This window comes from Glycine max, chromosome 20 (genome assembly GCF_000004515.6).
Source record: "Glycine max cultivar Williams 82 chromosome 20, Glycine_max_v4.0, whole genome shotgun sequence".
In the NCBI taxonomy this organism is placed as follows: domain Eukaryota; kingdom Viridiplantae; phylum Streptophyta; class Magnoliopsida; order Fabales; family Fabaceae; genus Glycine; species Glycine max.
The window spans coordinates 37,398,936-37,419,107 of NC_038256.2; the positions used below are offsets into that span (position 1 = coordinate 37,398,936).

A 20,172-nucleotide genomic window follows, 5' to 3' on the forward strand; every position below is an offset into this window, starting at 1 on the left:
ATAAAACATATACAAGTGATTTTGATAAATATCTATTAGATAGTTAATCACATAAATACATAGAGAGTTAGTTAAGCTTGTTGGTTGAAGAAATAAGTCATGTTACCTATAAATAATAAAGGAGGTTAAGATGTTTAAGGTCTCACTTAAGACATCCATTTTCTGAATGGGCTGAGTTCCTTTTCTAGTTTAACGGTCCAAGCCCATATGAATAAAGAGAAGAATGAGGATTCGTGAATCCATACTCGGGGGGGCAGTCCCTATTGGTACCTGATAATTAGTTACATAAATACTAAATAGTTAGTGAAGTTATTGGTCGGAGAAATAAGTCAAGTTACCAGTAAATAACAAGAAAGATTGAGATATTATCTTGTCATTTGTGCTGATGTTATACTGCAGCCAAGGGTAGATCAAGTGAGAAAAATCTCAAAAAGGTAGAGTGGGCAATTTGCAAGATCAGATTGTTAAGGGATGATTTTCAGTATCAGTACTCTGAAGTCAGAACATCATCGAAAGATGGATGGGAGTACCTTTTAATGTTAGATAGATCCATGAGGAAAAGGTAAAAGTTCTAATATTGCCACAAAGAAACTAATGAACACATTTTATTTTCAGTAATCTCTAAACCAAAAATGTACTCTTTTGTCAGAAACCTGCTTCCAACTAGTGATCTAACCTAATAAAACATAAGTACAAAACCATGCTACATAAAGTTCCTACTACATCAACTAAGAACTCTTACTGTGGTCCAAAACAAAAGTAAAATTCAACAAAGTCCTAACAGCTAAGTAAAAAAATGTGATATTGATTGCAAAACCAGCTTTCCTACCTATCCAACAGTTAGCTTGACCAATTGCAAAAATGTAGAAAGGGATGAATTAGACTTAATTCCTCCTTCCAATTGAGATCTCCACACATAAATGAAATCAAAGTCACTTGTTATGGGTTGGGTTTGAGTTGCTTGGAGGATTCTTCCTTAAACTTGTATTTACTGATCTCTGAGGAGCCTCATAAACTATTTTTAATTTATCTAAACTTGCAGAGAAGTAGGAGACACGATCTAGCAGCTTCCGTGGTGGGCACCTACCTATCAGATTACTTCTAGTCTCAGTAGTCATTGAAACTATAGAGAAAATGATGAAGTGCGTGAGAATTAAGACAAATAGACCCACCAAAGCACGTTGAGTGGTTCTCATGGCAGGGTCTTGTGAAATCAACAATTGAAGATAGTTAAAAGAATGGAGTTCTGGTGCTTGGAACTATCCCATAGAAAAGTTTCTAGGCTTGTTTATGTTGTAGTTTGTGCCTAAGATAGAAGAAGGGAGAAGTACAGTGGTGAATCTGAGGTGTAGCAATCTTTTTTTATTGTTTGTTGGTGGTTGAAGAGTGAAGACTATGATGGACAATGGAGAACAAAGAGGTTTAGGTAGCTTGCACTATTTTAAAAGGATGAAATGAAACGTATTTAAGGTTTTTTCAGCCAATGAATACTCAATAGCTGTGTAAAAGATTCAGATTTAGGGAATTGAAGAGGAAGGAGAAGGATGATGCATGGATTAGTTAACCTGCCACATCTTTGTTGTGTTGTGGGGTAGGAACATGGAATGGAAGGAGCTAATCATGTGATCCTTAATCAAATCCCATACTTTTCTGACATTTCCACAATCTTTCCATCACATGCTAATATTATATCATGTGACTAATAACATGATATCTAATGGGTTTCCTTTCCTCATTTTGCTGACATTCTTGACCATATTATCTTACATTATTATTTTGTATTTCTGTGTGACAGGCACAGCTAAACTTAGCAGGGTAAGATTACTTTCCAGGAGCATGAAGTATCTTCCTCCCAGGGAAGCATCATTTTCCGCTCCACATGCACGACATAAAACACTATAGTGAGTTCATTATATTCCTACTTGTAACTGGTTAGTTTGCGTGCAATTCTATAATTGTATAGAATTCAATAACTTACGAATTCTACTTATATACACATCATGTTTATGAAAGATATTTATACACAGAAAAGGTAAATTTTCTATAAATAGCTGGATTTGCTCCATTAAAGTATGTAACCATTTTTTTTGTATGGTATTTGATACAGTTTTGAGGTCTCTCGCAGATATTTTAATATAGGATGTGGGTTTCTTTTCGTTTTTTTTTAAATTTGGTATGGAATAAAATTTTGCTTTTAATAATGGATGTTTTTAAATCAAAATGTCTTACTCGTTTAGAATCAAACTTGCATGTGAGACTGCGGCTTCAAATATTCTTTCAGCCGAGAAAAAACATGTGATCCATGTCAGCAATAATAAAATAGAATTTGCACTAGCAACCTTAACGAAATATTTTAATTATAGATTAATTGGCTAGTTTAATCAAATTGGTTCATCAATAATGTTCTGGAGCAGCTCCCCTTGAATGCGAAAGCACCTTTCTACATGGTTGATTGTTTTGCTTATGTTGGCTAATTTCCGTCAGTTGTCACTTATTGTTTATGCAAGTGACTTTGATTCATGAGGTTGTTGTCTTAACCAACAAGTCATTTTTCCGAGTGGTCATGGACTTGATCCTCTTAAGTAAGGTTTCAAGTTTGAGTCTTATGAATAAAAAAAATATGATTGGGAGGAGAGACTCCACTAACGGTCGATTAAGTTTCCTGGTAGAAATTAATTATTAACAAAATTAATAAATATATCACATCAATATCATGATGATCCAAAAAATAAACTTGTTGTCTAAGTTGTCATCAGAAAGTCCATAATTCTCCTTATGGGTACTTTGCCTTTTGCTTTGCTATTTGTTTGGTCACGTGACAGAAGTAAACTTGTTCTTATTGGAAAAGAAATTTAATTGAAATTTGTAGTCTCAACACAACAATCTCTGGTCTGATTTTCCACACCCGATCTTAAGAGGAATAAATATGCCACAGCAATACCGTAGCTCATTATTTAGCAATTAGCACACACGGTCATGAAGTCAAGATCACTTCCATGTTCCAACTCATGTTAGCATCACAACACACTACCTACCAAGTACTCACTCACTATTTAACACGTGCAGTACTCGTGTAAAGATAGGATGAGTGTGAGAATGAGGGAATCAACATCTTAGTATTGTAAAGATGCATTATTTTCATCGCCACTACACCCAAATTGACTATTATATCTACTTTTCAAGTCACTGGAGAAGAAGGAAAAAAAAGTCACAAACTATCAAATATATAAAGTTAAGTAATGTGTTTTTATCATTCAACACACAACATATTATTTAATTATTGGAATCAATCTATTGAATTAGGTTTATGATTATCAACTATCAGTCTATCACAAAAATTCAGAAAAAAATAAAAAAAAGAAACAAATGCAGACTGCACAGGATTTGGCCAATTAATGTATCATACAAGATTTCTCAAAGAACGAAAGAAAAAAACAAATGTTGTACAATTATCAGCTAGCTGAATCTCATTCAGTTTCTTTATCAAAAAATATTGAAGCATCCTCCTTCCGGATCAGGTCACTATAACCAAAGATTCTTGCAAAACATGAAATCAACTGCTCCTGTATTATTTCTTCCTCAGGAAGGACAGAATCTGTCTCCCTTCTCAAAGATGTTACTTCTTTATCCACAATTCCACAGGGAACAATGTTCTTAAAGTAGCTCAAATCAGGATCAATGTTAAATGCCATTCCATGAGAAGTGATTCCACTTGATATCCGAACACCAATCGCACCTATCTTCCTTTCTCCAACCCATACCCCAGTCTCGCCACTTTGTCCAGGACAAGCTTTCACACCATACATAGCAGCCAGTTTAATCATGGTTAACTCAATTTTCTCTACAAAACTTCGAGCGCCAAGTCCTATGTCACGGAGCGATATGATAGGATACAAGATGGCTTGGTGGGGACCATGAAATGTAATGTCTCCTCCCCTTTGTGTGTAGTGAAGTTCAGCTCCAATTTTCTCCAATTCTGATTGGGGGATTAACAAATTGTGAACAGTTTGCCTTTTGCCAACAGTGTATGTAGGGGGGTGTTGCAAAGACAGAAGAGTATCACATCTCCTATGAAGTTTTCTATCCAAGGCCAGTTTTTCCTGCAGTTTCAATGCATCCAAATAGTTGACAACTCCCAGTTTCCAAACCTCAAGGCTTCGCAAACCCCTCATTCCCTATTCACAAATACATTATTAATTGAATACATAACATGTTCTTATGCTAAGAGAGTGAAGAAGAGAGTTAAGCATTATCACAAACAGGGGCTAGGCAACAGTGGCTAAATTGAAATTCCAGCTTGAACCCATCAATTGTGCAAAGAAATGCTTATATGAGTACCAAGAAATCGATTCTCATTCGTTCAACATGCATCAATCACGGAACAAAGAAAAGAGAAGGAGAAAAATAATAAACAATAGAAAATTACCAAAAGGGTTGAGAAGTAGAACGGCAACTATTGCTCTCTGATGTCTCAGATATCGTAATTTGGCTTCTCAAACGGTTCACGCAAGTGAAAAATATCTGTCCGAGGTTAGAAATTTTTCCAAAGATTCGAACTTGAGATAACTCTGTCTCGTTCTGATCCCTCTCGCACGCAAGGAACGCCTTGGGTAAGGAAAGGTGATTTTTTACCCATATATACAACAATTTTTTTTTATTTTTTTTACCAAAATATACAATTCTCCCATTATTTAGACCACCAATATGTTTATTATTCATAATATAAATTCGAATTAAACAATCCTAATTTACACTGTGATTTTAAAAAAAAATTAGGTTTTTACATTGAGAATTTGGGTTCTCCCAACCCAAGTTCTCAACATATATTTTTCATTTTTTTATTTTAAATTTTTTTAAAAATAGTTTTTAAAAAATTATATAAATAAAAGAAATTAATAAAATTAGAGAAAATTATAAATTTAAATACATTAACATTATAATATTTTTAACTAATTTTTTTTAATTTATAATCTTCTCTAATTTTATTAATTTCCTTTATTTATATTATTTCAAAAATTATTTTTAAAAAATGAAAAAAAAAATATGTTGAAAATTCAGAATGTGTGTGTGTGTGCGCGCAGAGGAAAGAAGGGTTATTCTTCCTATATTATTTAATTTTTTAATATCCAATATATTTAAAAAAAATTGAAATGTTATCCTTTTTTTATTTCTTCTTCTTTGAGTCCTTTTTTTTTCCTTTTCTTATAGCCAGATGGACAATCTATAAGTCAATATGTACAAGTTTATATGGATATGTATAAATATTCCTGATAAATGAAAAAAAAAACATAATAATACAAATAGAATGTTGTGTTAATATAAGTATAAATGCATCTTGATTTAATTAATTATACTCCATTTTTTTAATATAATTTTTGCACCCAGATTTAAATCTATGATGAAGTGCATTTTATCCCAATCCCATCAGTAGACCCTGAAGCTATTCTATCTATTAGCAAGATTCGAATTTGTGGAATGATGGAATAAAGACAAAAAAAATAGCATTTAAAATAAATAAAAATAGAAATAAATCCTATACACAATAAAAAAATGTACATTTCTTGTTTGATATATTAATAACATATGAATTGAATTATAATTAAATAGATTTATTGTCGTGAGAACTCCTTGAATCACTGCTATAATACTTTATTCAAAGGATTTTTAATTATTTTATTTGAAATTTTATTTGTTATTCTTTTATGTTATATTAATAACATATTCTGAATTATAATTAAATATATTTATTGTCCCGAGATTTCCTTGAATCACTACTATAATAATTGATTCAAAGGATTTTCAATTATTTTATTCGAAATTTTGTTTGTTATTATATATATATATATATATATATTATATTTTCGATATTTATATTTCTGAAGTTATTTATTACTTATTTTGATTCAATTTGGAGTAAATGAACCATAATTATTTAATCCTATTTCTAAAATATTTATCCCTAAATAATATACCCAAATTATAAGAAAATCCATGGAGATAATTATTGAAGAATTTTCATCTTCCAATCTTTTTATTTTATTTTTTCAACTCTAGTGGGTTCTATACTCTGTTTTATAAGATCATCTTCATAATAATCATTTTGAGAAATTTAAAATAATTACATTTGCACTTTAAAATAATTAAGATAAATAATGATTTTATATTTATTATCTCAATATTTTACATGTATATTTACTATTTACGATAATGATGTCAATATTCCGAAATAATTACATCCATTTACTTACAATCGAAACAACATTCTTCTGCGATAAAATAAACACTTCATATTTGTACTGGTAGTTTTGTATTATCTTGAATTGTACTTTTTTTTAGATAATCTTGAATTGTACTTAAGATGTCCTGTTCTACATTTTGAAAGGGTAAAACAAACAAGGGAATAGAAAGAAAAGCGCAATGTTGTTACTTGTTGAAATCGAAAAAGTAAAGTGTTTCCATTGAATCAATGGGGTTATGGGAGGCCTTCGGCAATTGGTTACGCAGGTGAACTTACTAGCTACCACCATTTTTCTCTTTCTTTTCCTTCTTCTTTGGATGCATGCTCAATATTATCTGTCAGAAAATTTAAGATTCATACTTCTATTGTTTTGTCATGCTCAGTCGCATATTTTTGTTGCCAATGATCGATCTCATCAAACTCAACAAAAAAACAAAAAAAAATCATGTACCGGAACGTGTTACTCCATGAGTCCTATAGTAAATATGAAAGCATAAATAAGAGATTGGTGACATGATGACTCATGAGTTAGTTATTTACTTATTTTCAGTACAATACATACTGCATATATAACATTAAGTTGGGATTATGACTTGCTAGGATTCTCTTAATCTATTATATCATGTAGCTCTTCCTTTTGAACTGAAATGCTTCTTCATATATGTGTGTGTGTGTGTGTGTGTGTATGTTCTATTGATATTTCATTGAACAGGATTAATTGAATGACCTTCATAGTGGAATTTGTAAACATTTGTTTCTCTTACTCTTGTCCAATGATAGCCTCTTTTTCAAGCAAGAAATGGAGTTATCTTTGGTTGGCCTTCAGGATGCTGGGAAAACATCACTTATAAATGTTATTGCAGTATCTTACCAGACCTTCTACATGATTAATTTTCCATTTCATTTCCTACGGTACACTGGCTTTCCATACTGTATCAAGTTGTCTATTTCCACTGATTTGAGGTTAATTTGTTTCTCTGCAAATTTACTTGTTGAACTTTGTTACCTACAGGTAGGATTTATTATGAAAAAGGTAACTAAAGGGAATGTAACAATAAAGTTATAGGACCTTGGAGGTCAATCAAGGTTTCGAAGTATGTGGGAGAGATAATGTCATGCTGTTTCAGCAATTGTGCATGCCCTCTAAACACTTTGAAACACACAATCATTAGACCACTCACTGAAATATTGTCTTTTCTTATCTAATGAAAAGTTTCATATGCCTTTCTCCCTGTAACATCTGTAGTTTTTCCTTTTTGCTTCTTCAATTCCAAAGAAATAGGAATGAGAAATTTCAAATTTGACAACAGAAATAAAATTAATGCCAAGAAACTATATAATTAGAAAAAAAAAGTAGGATTTACTTTGCTAGTTTGAAACTTTATATTTATGTTTCCCACATTGAAAAATATGATTGTTCCAACTTCTAAGGTTCCATGAAAATACTGTTGCAATCTCACCTTGCAGCTCTTTTACTTATTGAGATCAGAATGAAGTGAACTCTCTTTCTCTTCGTTGACGTGGCATTGTGCTGTGCTATTTTCTAGCCAGAAAAGTAAATAAAAGCGAGTGATGCATCATTCAATCATATGACACATCAGCATCACAGGGGGAATTAATTGCATCAATGTGAAAAGTGAAAATTATTAGGATAATGTGATTACAAATTTACAATTGAAAGGAGTATGTTGTTTCCATCCAAGGCAACACAAATTTTCAACTTCACACTTTTTTTTCCAACTTACTGTATAATTTCATTTTAGATTTTATATATATGGTTAAGATCTTAACGTATGATTGATATCATTTTTTTATGTGGAACTCACAGTTATGTTGTTGACGCAGCTGATCATGACAATTTATCTGTCTCTAAATGAACTTCATGACTTGTTGAGCAAACCTTCTTTAAGTGGGATTCCTATGCTTATTTTGGGTAATAAGATTGACAAACCTGGGGCATTGTCTAAGCAAGACCTGACAGAGCAGATGTAAGTATCATGTCTAGGTGTATTAGATGTTCAGATGCACGTAGCCAAGTTGGGTATAATGCTGATTAAAGCAAAAGTTTGCTTAAACATTTCCATAATACAAGAAATTACAAGTCAAATCACAGCATGTGCACGTCAGATAATTGTAGCTGCAAAGTTATTATCATCTTTTCTTTCACCATCTTAAGGATAGCTACTAAGTAACATGCTTTATTCTGTCTGCAACTTCTAATGTGGTTTAATAATTTCATTTAAACAATTTAACTTTCAGAATGTGCTTTACTTTCAATATTTGTTTCATATGTGCAGGGGACTGAAATGCATCAATGGTAGAGACGTTTGTTGCTTCATGATCTCCTGTAAAAACTCCATCAACATTGATACAGTTATTGATTGGCTTGTAAAACATTCTAAATGGATGAACTGAAGCTTGAGTTCTGCCCTATTGATCTATTTGTATGTTGTATTACAGATGAACCTAGCTGATTGAACTTCTGTTGGTGTGATACTAGTTTTTCTTTTCCCTTTTTTGACTAGCTTACACCAAACCAGACAACATGTGATTTGATATGTACATTCTAACGAATTACATGTGAGAGTTGTGAATTATAAGGTAAGACAATTGTTAATGCTACATATGCAATGGATTTGAATAAACAATTGTTTTCATAATATTATTCAAAGATTGATATTTTTGAGTGGCAGGCATCATGGACAACAATCCACAACGTCCTTCCTAATTCAGCTTGAAATAACATAGATCATTTAGCAATATTACTTCATTGTAAAATGTAGAGTTCAAATGGTGTACTTAGACATAAGATAACATACCACACTCTCAGCGTTGTGACTGATGCTTGCAAACTTGTGGAGAGATACAGAAATCAAATCAACTGCTAAGCGTGTCATAGCATGCCAAGCAGTTTTTATGCTTACATGAAAACACTAATGCAGCCAGATAGTTAAGACTGATTCACATCTCCTATTCTTTTGGTGGAAGAAACACAACTGCAAGTGTTCTTTTCTGGTTGAGAATGCAGTGCAAGTCTTTGTGCCTAGTGAATGACAAACACACATTTGAGAATAACACAGGCACAATAAATATGAAAAAATAGGGGCTGAGAATGCAGTACATGCCTATGTGCCTAGTCAATGATTAACACACACTTGAGGACAATACAGGCACAGATATATATTAAAAAAAATAGGGGCATTCCGAGAATCGAACTCGGGACCTCTCGCACCCAAAGCGAGAATCATACCACTAGACCAAATGCCCACACTGAAGGGGTAAAGGCTAAATCAAATGTATGTTTAGTGTTTTGTTAAAAAAATTTATGCATGCCACATTGTCTTCAGTTCTACAGTAAGATTGTATACAGAATTACAATTGACCATATTTGCTTACCAGGATAGAATTGTCAGTCAAGATAACTTATTTTTCTAGTCAAGGTACAAAGGGAGTTTTCTTATTTACCCCTGATTTTATATTTTGACTTTTTTATTGGATTGTTAGATCAAATTTTTTCAATTAAAATTGATTATGCATGCCACCTTGCTTGCAGTTCTATATTTAGATTGCATGTAAATGACCAGATTTGCATACCTGGATAGGCAATTTTCAGTCAAGGTAACTTGCTTTAAATTTACCCCTCTGGTTTTATATTTTAAGACCAACCATGACTTGCAACATATTATTCTATTACATTTTCAGTGGCAAGTCCAAGTTGTCACTTAGTACTGAAAATCTTCCAACCAAAAATGTTAATGTATCACATCATTCATCCCAACACATTCACATGGAGCCTCTGACGCTTATTGTTTATATAAATAAACAACCTAACAAGTCAAGCTCGTCAGCATCTAGAGCTTCAAAAGGTTAAAATTTAGAAATAATATCTTATGCTTATTGGTATTTAAGTATACCAATTAACAAGTCAAGTCAAGCTTGTAAGCTTCCAAATCATCAAAGTATAGGACATTCCGAGAATTGTACCACAAGACCAATAGTCTTATTATGCTAATTTTGTTGTCTGCTAATTCTATTAAAAACTAATGAATTGTTTTAGTGAAATTATTTTTGGGTGGATTCTGAAGTTAAAGCTTGGCTTCTAACTCGTGCTTCCTGACTTTTACCACACGTCATCCGTAAATTGGTAGCATTCTCTTTTTTACCCAAGTTGAAACATTGTACTTTTAGTGTTGTTTCATAAGTGCAGGGAGCTGAAATCCATCAGCAATAGAGAAGTTTGTTGCTTCTTCATCTCGTAAAAAATCCACCAACATTGATACAAGTTTTTGGTTGGCTTAAAACATTTTAAATCAAAGAACTGATGTTTTGCAGTATGCATCTATTTGTATGTTGCACGACAGACTGACCAAACTGAAACAAGTAACTTCTGTTGGTGTCATACTAGTTTTTCTTTTCCTTTTCTGACTGGATTACATTAAAATAAACAGCATGTGATTTGATCCCTAGGTTATCACATATATACTACATCTCAGTGTTGTAAATTATAGAATCAGATGCTTGATAATGCTACATTTGTTATGAAATTTGAATAAATAATTGTGTTCATACATTTGTTTTTATAAGATGTTGATATTTTTGGGTGCCAGGCATCATGGACAACAATTCATAACCTCCTTCCTTATTCAATTTGAAATAACATAGTTTATTTAGCAATATTACTTCATTGTAGAATTTAGAGTTCAAATGTCACAACTAGACTTAGACATTACATACCTCAATCTCAGTAATTTAACTGATGCTTACAAACTTGTGGAGAGATTTGGAAATAAAAGCAACTGCTTAGTGCTTCCTGGCAAGCTATCTTGATGCTCAACTGTGAAGGATAATGGAGCCAGATTGTGAAGACTGATTCACATCTTCTCCTGTTGTTTTGGTGGAAGAACTGCAACTATGCTAGTTTGCTGATAATGCAGTCCTTGTCTTTGTGCCTAGTCAATGAGAAAACACACATGAGGACAATACAGGAACAAATAAATATGAAAAAATGGGGGCAGAAATATGAAAAAATGGGGGCATTCCGAGAATCGAACTCGGGACCTCTCGCACCCAAAGCGAGAATCATACCACTAGACCAAATGCCCACATTGAAAGGGAGTGGGGTAAGTCAAATCTATGTCTGGTTTTCTGATGAAATTTGTTGCAAGTTTGTCCATGATTTTGTATCAATTATTTCCTAATTTATGCCTTGATTAGTTGATTTTGATTTTGTAATAAATCTGTTCAGAATCAGATTTGGATAAAATCTGAATTTTGATCAGATCATAGATGATCAGCTATTTATTGCTTCCCGATTATAGCAAATTTGGTTTCCTCTTTGGGGCTACTTCTACCTATGGGCATGTTTGGATAAGCTACTTTAGAAGCACTTCTAAGAGAATAAAATGATGAGATGAGTTTCTCCTTAAGCCAAAATGATCTTTCCATCAGCTAATTTGTAGAAGCTCTCTCATATAACTTCTATAAAAGATGAGAGGACATCTACAAAGTAACTAATGGTTAGCTAATCAAAAGCTCATTTTAGCTTATGGAGAAGCTCATCTCATTATTTTCTTCTCCTAAAAGTGCTTCTATAGAAGTTTATCCAAACAGGACCTATATATAAATCAGTACATGTACTATTCAAACAGTACCAGAGAAATAAAATTATTTGCTTCTTTGTTCTAGTAAAATTATTTATGCATCACATGTTGTCTGCAGTTCTATGATAAGGTTGCATATAAATGACCAGATATTGTTACCTGGATAGAGAATTGTCAGTCAAGGTGTAGCATGCTTTTCTAGTCAAGAATCAAGATATCAAAGAGAGTATACTTATTTACCCTCTCTGGTTTCATATTTTAAGTTCAGCAATGACTTACAACACATTATTCTATCTCATTTTCAGTGGCAAGCTGTCACTTGCTGCTTAAAAACTTGCAGCCAAAACTGTTAATATATCACTTTATTCGTCCCAATGCATTCACATGCAGCCTCTGATGCTTATTATTATTTAACTAAACAAGCTAACTAGACAAGCTTGTCACCTTCCAAAGCTTCAAAAGGCTATAATTTAGGAATAAAACCCAATGCTTGTTAGTATTTATCTACTCCAATTAACAAGTCAAGTCAAACTTGTCAGGTTCCAAATCACCAAAATAAAGGACATTCTGAGAATTAATTTGGAACCTTTAACATCACACCCTAAGCAAGAATCATATTCATACGGATAGACCAAATGCCTTATTATGAAATTTTTGTTGTTTGCTTATTGTATTAATAACTAATAAATCAATTTGGTGAAATTAATTTAAGGTGAATTCTGTAGTTAATACTTCGCTTCAAACTTATACATCCTAACTTTTACCACACATCATCAGTATTGGTAGTATTCTCTTTTTACCACAAATTGAAACATCACTTGTACTTTTATGTTGTTTCATAAGTGCAGGGGGATGCTATCCATGACCATAAGCAATGGAGAAGTTTGTTGCTTCATGATCTCATAAAAACTCCACCAACACTGGTACAGTTGTTGATTTGCTTATAAAACATTTTAAATCAAAGTTTTGCAATATGTATCTGTTTGTATATTGCATTACATACTGAACCAAGCTGATTGAACTATTGAAGTAACTTCTTTTGGTCTCATACTAGTTATTCTTTTCCTTTTCTGACTAGCTTATATTAAATCAGGCAGCATGTGATTTGATATGTGGGTTATCACATATCACATCTGAGTGTTGTAAATTATAACATAAGATACCTGATCAATGCTAATGCTAAATGTGTAATGGACATGAAGAAATAATTGTGCTCATACATTTGCTTTTAAGATTGATATTTTTGGGTGCTAGGCATAAGGATCATGGATAATTCAAAACTTCCTTCCTTTTTTAATTTGAAATAACATAGTTGCTTTAGCAATGTTTCTTCATTGTAGAATCTAGAGTTCAAATGATGTACTTGAGACTTAAATAAGAAAAACACACTTGAGGGAAATACAGGGACAGACAAATATGGAAAAAAATAGGGGCATTCCGAGAATCGAACTCGGGACCTCTCGCACCCAAAGCGAGAATCATACCACTAGACCAAATGCCCACATTGAAGGGGAAAGGGCTAAGTCAAATCTATGTTTAGTTTTCTCTTAAAATTGTTTATACATGCCACATTGTCTTCACTTCTACAATAAGATTGCACACAAATGACCAGTTTTGCTTACCTGGATAGGAAGTTTCCAGTCAAAGAGAGTTTGCTTATTTAGCCCTCGGATTTTATATTTTAAGACCAACTATGACTTGCAACATATTATCATATTACATTTTCAGTGGCCAGCTGTCACTTGGTACTGAAAAACTTCTAGCCAAAATTATTATTTTATCTGATTGGAAGTGGATCAGAAAATAAAGAAAGCATAATTTCTTTATTGAGTGTATCTCTATAAAGCATTCCCTGGACTAAGGTTTGTTTGGATAAGCTTCTCCATAAGCACTTATAGGAGAAGAAATGAAGTTTTGCAATATGTATTACCTATTTGTATGTTGCATTACAGACTGAACCAATCTTAATGAAGTAACTTCTGTTGGTGTCATGCTAGGTTTTCTTTTCCTTTTTTGACTGGCTTACATCAAATCATACAGCATGTGATTTGATATGTATAATGTAGGTTATCACATATTACATCTGAGTGTTGTAAATTATAGAAAAAGCTACTTGCTAATGCCACATGTGTAATGGATTGGAATGAATAATTGTGGTCATACATTTGTTTATAAAATTTTGATATTTTTGGGTGCTGGACATCAAGGACAACAACTCACAACCTCCTTCCCTGTTCAATTTGAAATAACGTGGTTGATTTGGCAATATTATGTAGTTGAAATGACATAGTTAGACTTAAGAGCTCATACCACAATCTCAGTGTTGTGATTGATGCTTGCAAACTTTTGGAGAGATACAGAAACCAAAGCAAATGTTAAGTGTCTTGTGGCAAGCTGTCAAAGTGCTTAACTGTGAAGGCTAATGCAGCCAGGTTGCTAAGACTGATTCACATGTTCTACTGTTCTTTTGGTGGAAGAAACAAACTGCGTATTCATTTCTGCCTGAGAATCAGAGCATGTCTTTGTGCCTAGTCAATGTGAAACACACATGAGAATTATACAAGGACAGATAAATATGAGAAAATAGGGGCTGAGAATGCAGTGCATGTCTTTGTGCCTAGTCAATGACAAACACACACATGAAAATAATATAGGCACAGATAAATATGAAAAAATAGGGGCATTCCGAGAATCGAACTCGGGACCTCTCGCACCCAAAGCGAGAATCATACCACTAGACCAAATGCCCATATTGAAGGAGAGAGGGCTAAGTCAAATCTATGTCTAGTTTTCTTTTAAATTTGTTTATGCCTGTCACATTGTCTGCAGTTCTATAGTCAGATTGCATACAAATGACCAGATTTTCTTACCTGGATAGGCAATTGCCAGTCAAGGTATCAAAGAGAGTTTACTTATTCACCCCTCTGGTCTCATATTTTAAGATCAAACGTGACTTGCAGTACCTTATTATATTACATTTTCAGGGGCAAGCTGTCACTAGGTACTGAAAACCTTTCAGTTAAAACTTTTAATGTATCACATCCTTCATTCCAATGCATTTGCAAGGAGCATCTGATGCTTAATGTTATTTAACTAAACAAATTAACAAATCAAACCTGTCAGCTTCCAGAGATTCAAAAGGCTAAAATTTACAAGTACACCAATTAACAAGTAAAGTCAAGCTTGTCGGCATCTAAATCATCAAAATATTGGTCATTCCAAGAATGAACTTGTGACATCTCACACCCTAAGTGATAATCATACCATAAAAACCGAAAGCCCTAATATGAAAATTTTGTTGTTTGCTAATTATATTACAAACTATAAAATTGGTTTGGTAAAATTATTTTTGGGTAGATTCTGAACTTAAAACTTTGCTTCTAACTGGTACATATGACTTTTACCACATGACTTAAGTATTGGTAGCATTCTCATTTTTTACCTGTTAAAGCATTACTTGCACCCTCAACGTTGTTTCATAAGTGCAGGGAGCTGAAATCCATCAGCAATTGAGAAGTTTGTTGCTTCATAATCTCTTGTAGAAACTCAACCAACATTGATACAGTTTTTGATTGGCTAATAAAACATTTTAAATCAAAGAAATGAAGTTTTTCCATATGTATCTATACGTATGTTGCAATATAGACTGAACCAAGCTGAATGAAGTAACTTTTGTTGGTGTCATACTAGTTTTTCTTCTCCTTTTATGAGTGTTCTGAGTGGCTTACATCATATCAAACAGCATGTCATTTGATGTGTAGGTAATCACATATTACATCTGAGTGTTGTAGAGTATAAAATAAGAAACTTGCTAATGTTACATGTGTAATGAATTTGAATAAATAATTGTGTTCATACATTTGTTTTTAAGAATTTAATATTTTAGGGCCAGGCATCATGGACAACAATTTAGCAATATTATTTCATTGTAGAATGTAGTGTCCAAATGACATACTTAGACTTAAGATCACATAACAAAATCTCAGTGTTGTGACTGAAGTTTAGCAATATTATTTCATTGTTTATGCCTGCCACAGCCTCTTCAGTTCTATAGTAAGATTGCATACAAATGACCAGATTTTCTTACCTGGATAGACAATTGTAAGTCAAGATAACTTGTTTTTCTAGTCATCATTTCGAAGAGTGATTACTTATTTACCCTTCTTTGCCAATAAAAAAAATATATTTACCCCTCTGGTTTTATATTTTATGGTCAACAATGACTTAGACACATTATTCTATCACATGCATTTTCTGTAGCAAGTTGTCACTTGGTACTGAAAAACTTCCAGCAGAAACAGTTAATGTACCACTTTATTCATCCCAATGCATTCACATGAAACCTCTGACGCTTATTATTATTTAACTAAACAAACTAACAAGACAAGCTTGTCGTCTTCCAAAGCTTCAAAAGACTAAATTTATAAACAAAACCTGATGCTTGTTGACTTGTCAGAAATTTAGCAACACCAATTAACAGTTCAATTTTGTCAGCATCCAAATCATCAACATAAAGGGCATTCCCAGAATGAACTTGGAACCTTTCCCGACCTAAGCAAGAAACAAATTCATCCGATACAACTAGACCAAATGCCTTATTATGCAAATTTTGTTGCTTGCTAATTATATTAAAAACTAATAAATCAATTTGGTGAAATTATTTACGGTAGAGTCTGAAGTTAAAACTTCGCTTCTGCGTTATACACTTTTACCACATGACAACTCTAAAATGGAGCGTTCTCTTTTTCACCGCAAGCTGAATTATTACTTGTACTTCTAATGTTGTTTCATTTTCATAAGTGAAGGGAGCTGAATCCATCAGTAGTGGAGAACTTTGTTGCTTCATGATCTCTTATGACAACTGCACCAACAATAATTGTGCCCATACATTTTTTTAAGATTGATATTTTTGGGTGATCATGGACAACAATTCACAACCTCCTTTCTTATTCAATTTGAAACAACATAGTAAATTTAGCTATATTACTGCATCGTAGAAAGTAGAGTTCAAATGGTGTACTTGAGACATAAGATCATAGACTACAATCTCAGTGCTGTTGTGACTGATGCTTGCAGACTAGAGGAGAGGTACAGAGATCAAGGCTACTTCTAAGTGCCTCTTGGGAAGATGTCTTGGTCCTCAAATGTGAAGGCTAATACAGCCCGGTGGTTAAGACAAGTTCACATCGTATCCTGTTCTTTGATGGAACAAACCCAACTGCAAGTATTCTATTCTGGCTGAGAATGAAGTGCATGTCTTTGTGCCTAGTCAATGACAAACACCCACTTGAGGGATAATACAGGCACAGATAAAAATGAAAACATGGGAGCATTCCGAGAATCGAACTCGGCACCCAAAGCGAAAATCATACCACTAGACCAAATACCACTAGTTTTCTGTTAAAATATTTTGTGTGAGAAACATTGTCTTCAGTTCTACAGTAAGATTGCATACAAATGACCAGATTTGCTTACGTGGATTGGCAATTGTTAGTCAAAATAATTTGTTTTTCTAGTCAAGGTATCAAAGGGAGTTTGCTTATTTACCACTCTGATTTTATATTTTAAGACAAACTATGATATGCAACATATTATTTTATTACATTTTCAGTGGCAAATTGTCATTAGGTAGTGATAAACTTCCATCCAAAACTGTTAATGTATCCCATCATTCAACCCATCGCATTCACATTCAGCCTCTGATGCTTTTTTTTAAGTAAACAATTTAACAAGTCAAGCTTGTCAGCTTCCAGAGCTTCAAAAGGCTAAAATTTATATTAAAAACAAATACCTGATGATAGTTGGTATTTAAGACCAGATCTCGATAATTAAAATGGGCAACTTGACAAATTAAAAGAATCTTTTCAAGTATTTAAATATTATTTTTTGGATGAAAAAATGAGAATGAAATGAGGTAAAAAAGAAAATTCGGATAAATCTAAGTAAGAGCATACTTACTATCGATATTGGTATTGGTTGACACTAGTATATGTCCTCAAATTTTGGTTCTTGGGAGTCCAGTGGAACAATTTTAACAAGTCAACTCAAGCTTGTAAAATTTCCACTAAACAAAAGGTTTAATCCTGTAAGCTTATTTTTTTAACTTCAGTTCATGTAAATTGACATTTTTTTAATTTTGGTCCATGTAACATATTTTATTTATTTTTAATCTTGTAAATTTATATTTTTTCAATTTGGATCCTTCTAAGATTGTAACTTTTTTATTTAGTCTCCATAAGTTCATGCTTATAGAGATCAAAATTGGAAAAATATCAACTTATAAGGACTAAAAATGAGTAAAATATCTTGCAGAGATCAAAGTTGAAAATGCACAAACTTAAAAGGACTAGAATTAGAAAAATAAACTTAAAAAGACCAAAAATAAAAAAATATTAACTTACAAGGATCAAAAACATATTAAAATCTAAACAAAATGTAGGGAATTCCAAGAATGAACTTTGGACCTCACACACGCTATGTGAGAATCATACAAGACCAAAAGCCTTACTATGCAAATTTTGTTGTTTGCTAATTATATTAAAAACTAATAAATTTATTTGGTGAAATTATTTTAAGGTGGATTCTGAAGTGTAAACCTATCTCGTACATCTGACTTTTACTAGATGGCATCAGTAAATTGGTAGCATTCTCTTTTTTACCACAAGTTGAAGCCTTACTTGTACTTCTAAATTCTAATGTTGCAGGGGTCTGAAATCCATTAGGGATAGAGAATTTTGTTGTTGATTCATGATGTTTTGTAAAATGTCCACCAACATTGATAGAGTTGTTGATTGGCTTATAAAACATTTTAAATCAAAGAACTGAAGTTTTGCAATATGTATCTGTTTGTATCTTGCATTAGACTGAACTAATTAAGCTGAATGAAGCAGCTTTCTTTGGTGTCATATTTGAAAAAGTAATTATGTACATACACTTGTTTATAAGAATTTGATATTTTTGGGTGCCAGGTATCATGGACAACAATTCACGACGGCCTTCGTTATTCAGTTATTCTATTTGAAATAGCATAGTTGATTAAGCAATATTTTTACCTCGTTGTAGAATATTGAGTTCAAATGTCATACTTAGACTTAAGATCACATACAATAGTCTCGGTGTTGTGACTGATGCTTGCTAACTTGCGGAGAGATAGGGAAATCAAAGCAACTACTAAGTTCTCGTGGCAAGCTGTCTTGGAGCTCAACTGTTAAGGCTAATACAGCCATGCCAGATTGTTAAGACTGTGATTTGCATCTTCGTTCTCCTGTTCTTTTGGAAGAAACGCAACCGCAAACATTGTATTCTGTCTTAGAATGCAGTGCTTGTCTTTGTGCCTACTCATTTACAAAACACACATGAGGATGAGGACAACGACAATACAGACACAGATAAATATGTGGAAGAAAAAAGGGGAATTCCGAGAATTGAACTCGGGACCTCTCGCACCCTAAGCGAGAATCATACCCTAGACTAAATGCCCACATTGAAAGGGTGGGAGCAAAGTGAAATCTATGTCTAGGTTCTGTTAGAATTGTTTATGCATGCCATGTTCTCTTTGTTCTATGGTAAGATTGCATGTAGAAATGACCAGATCTGATTACCTGTGAGTCAAGGTATCAGTGAGTGTACTAATTTACCACTCTGGTTTTATATATACTAATTTACATGTATAGGGCACTATCCATCATTAAATGCATGTGCGAGCACCTCTGCTAATGGAGATTTTTTACCTGGTTTTCTTTATAACCGAACCTGTACCGTTGTCTCTGCATGATTTATATTTTAAGATCAATTATGGCTTACAACACATTATTTTATTACATTGTCAGTGGCAAGTTTCACTTAATTGGCACTGAAAAATTTCCAGACAAACCTGTTAATGTATCACCTCATTCATCCCAACGCATTCACATGCAGCCTCTGATGCTTATTATTATTTAACTAAACAAGCCAATAAGTCAAGCTTGTCAGCTTCCAGAGCTTCAAAAGGCTAAAATTTAGAAATAAAACCTGCAGCATGCAAGTTGGTATTTAACTATACCAATTACCAAGTCAAGTCAAGCTTGTCAGCTTCCAAATCTTTAAAAAAAAAAAAAACATAAAGGGCATTAGGAGAATGAGCCTTGAACCTCTCGCACCCTAGGCACGACTTTTTGGCTTATTTTTTGCTTTTCTTATGGAAAAGGAGAAACTGGCCAAAAATGTTTTTTCATTAGAATAAATTTATTTTACTAATATATTTTATTTTCATAAAAGTTTTTTTATTAGATGAGATAAATATTTTTAAACAAAATAAAAAAATTTGAATTTTTTTGCCAAATAACTTTTGAGTAA

General features: G+C 32.9%; 2 protein-coding genes and 4 non-coding genes across 8 annotated transcripts; 1 reads left to right on the forward strand and 5 right to left on the reverse strand.

Annotated features, from left to right (window-relative positions):
• Positions 1-3,383: 3,383 nt before the first annotated feature.
• On the reverse strand, positions 3,384-4,614 carry LOC100818934 (octanoyltransferase LIP2, mitochondrial). Its single transcript, XM_003555247.5, has 2 exons — positions 4,427-4,614; positions 3,384-4,175 (listed from the first exon to the last, which is right to left on the reverse strand). Exon 2 carries the CDS (start codon positions 4,170-4,172, stop codon positions 3,468-3,470), a length of 705 nt encoding a protein of 234 aa, XP_003555295.1. The 5' UTR covers positions 4,173-4,175; positions 4,427-4,614; the 3' UTR covers positions 3,384-3,467.
• Positions 4,615-6,278: 1,664 nt separating this feature from the next.
• Positions 6,279-17,399, forward strand: LOC100819474 (ADP-ribosylation factor-like protein 8b). 3 transcript variants are annotated; one of them, XR_005890286.1, is made up of 6 exons: positions 6,279-6,504; positions 7,019-7,150; positions 8,084-8,226; positions 8,536-11,358; positions 12,687-12,761; positions 16,915-17,399. XR_005890286.1 is itself a non-coding variant. In XM_006605937.4 (3 exons), the coding sequence occupies exons 1-3, from the start codon at positions 6,475-6,477 to the stop codon at positions 8,651-8,653; spliced, it is 291 nt and encodes a 96-aa protein (XP_006606000.1). In that variant the 5' UTR covers positions 6,285-6,474; the 3' UTR covers positions 8,654-10,104. The 3 variants fall into 3 exon arrangements, 1 of the variants encoding a protein (XP_006606000.1); XR_005890285.1 differs by lacking the exon at positions 7,019-7,150 and having other exon boundaries at positions 8,536-8,839; positions 9,792-11,358; XM_006605937.4 differs by lacking the exons at positions 7,019-7,150; positions 12,687-12,761; positions 16,915-17,399 and having other exon boundaries at positions 6,285-6,504; positions 8,536-10,104.
• TRNAP-UGG (transfer RNA proline (anticodon UGG)) lies at positions 9,434-9,505 on the reverse strand. Its single transcript has one exon. It is a non-coding gene; the product is annotated as a tRNA-Pro (tRNA).
• On the reverse strand, positions 11,269-11,340 carry TRNAP-UGG (transfer RNA proline (anticodon UGG)). Its single transcript has one exon. It is a non-coding gene; the product is annotated as a tRNA-Pro (tRNA).
• On the reverse strand, positions 13,268-13,339 carry TRNAP-UGG (transfer RNA proline (anticodon UGG)). Its single transcript has one exon. It is a non-coding gene; the product is annotated as a tRNA-Pro (tRNA).
• On the reverse strand, positions 14,516-14,587 carry TRNAP-UGG (transfer RNA proline (anticodon UGG)). The gene has a single exon. It is a non-coding gene; the product is annotated as a tRNA-Pro (tRNA).
• Positions 17,400-20,172: the final 2,773 nt, after the last annotated feature.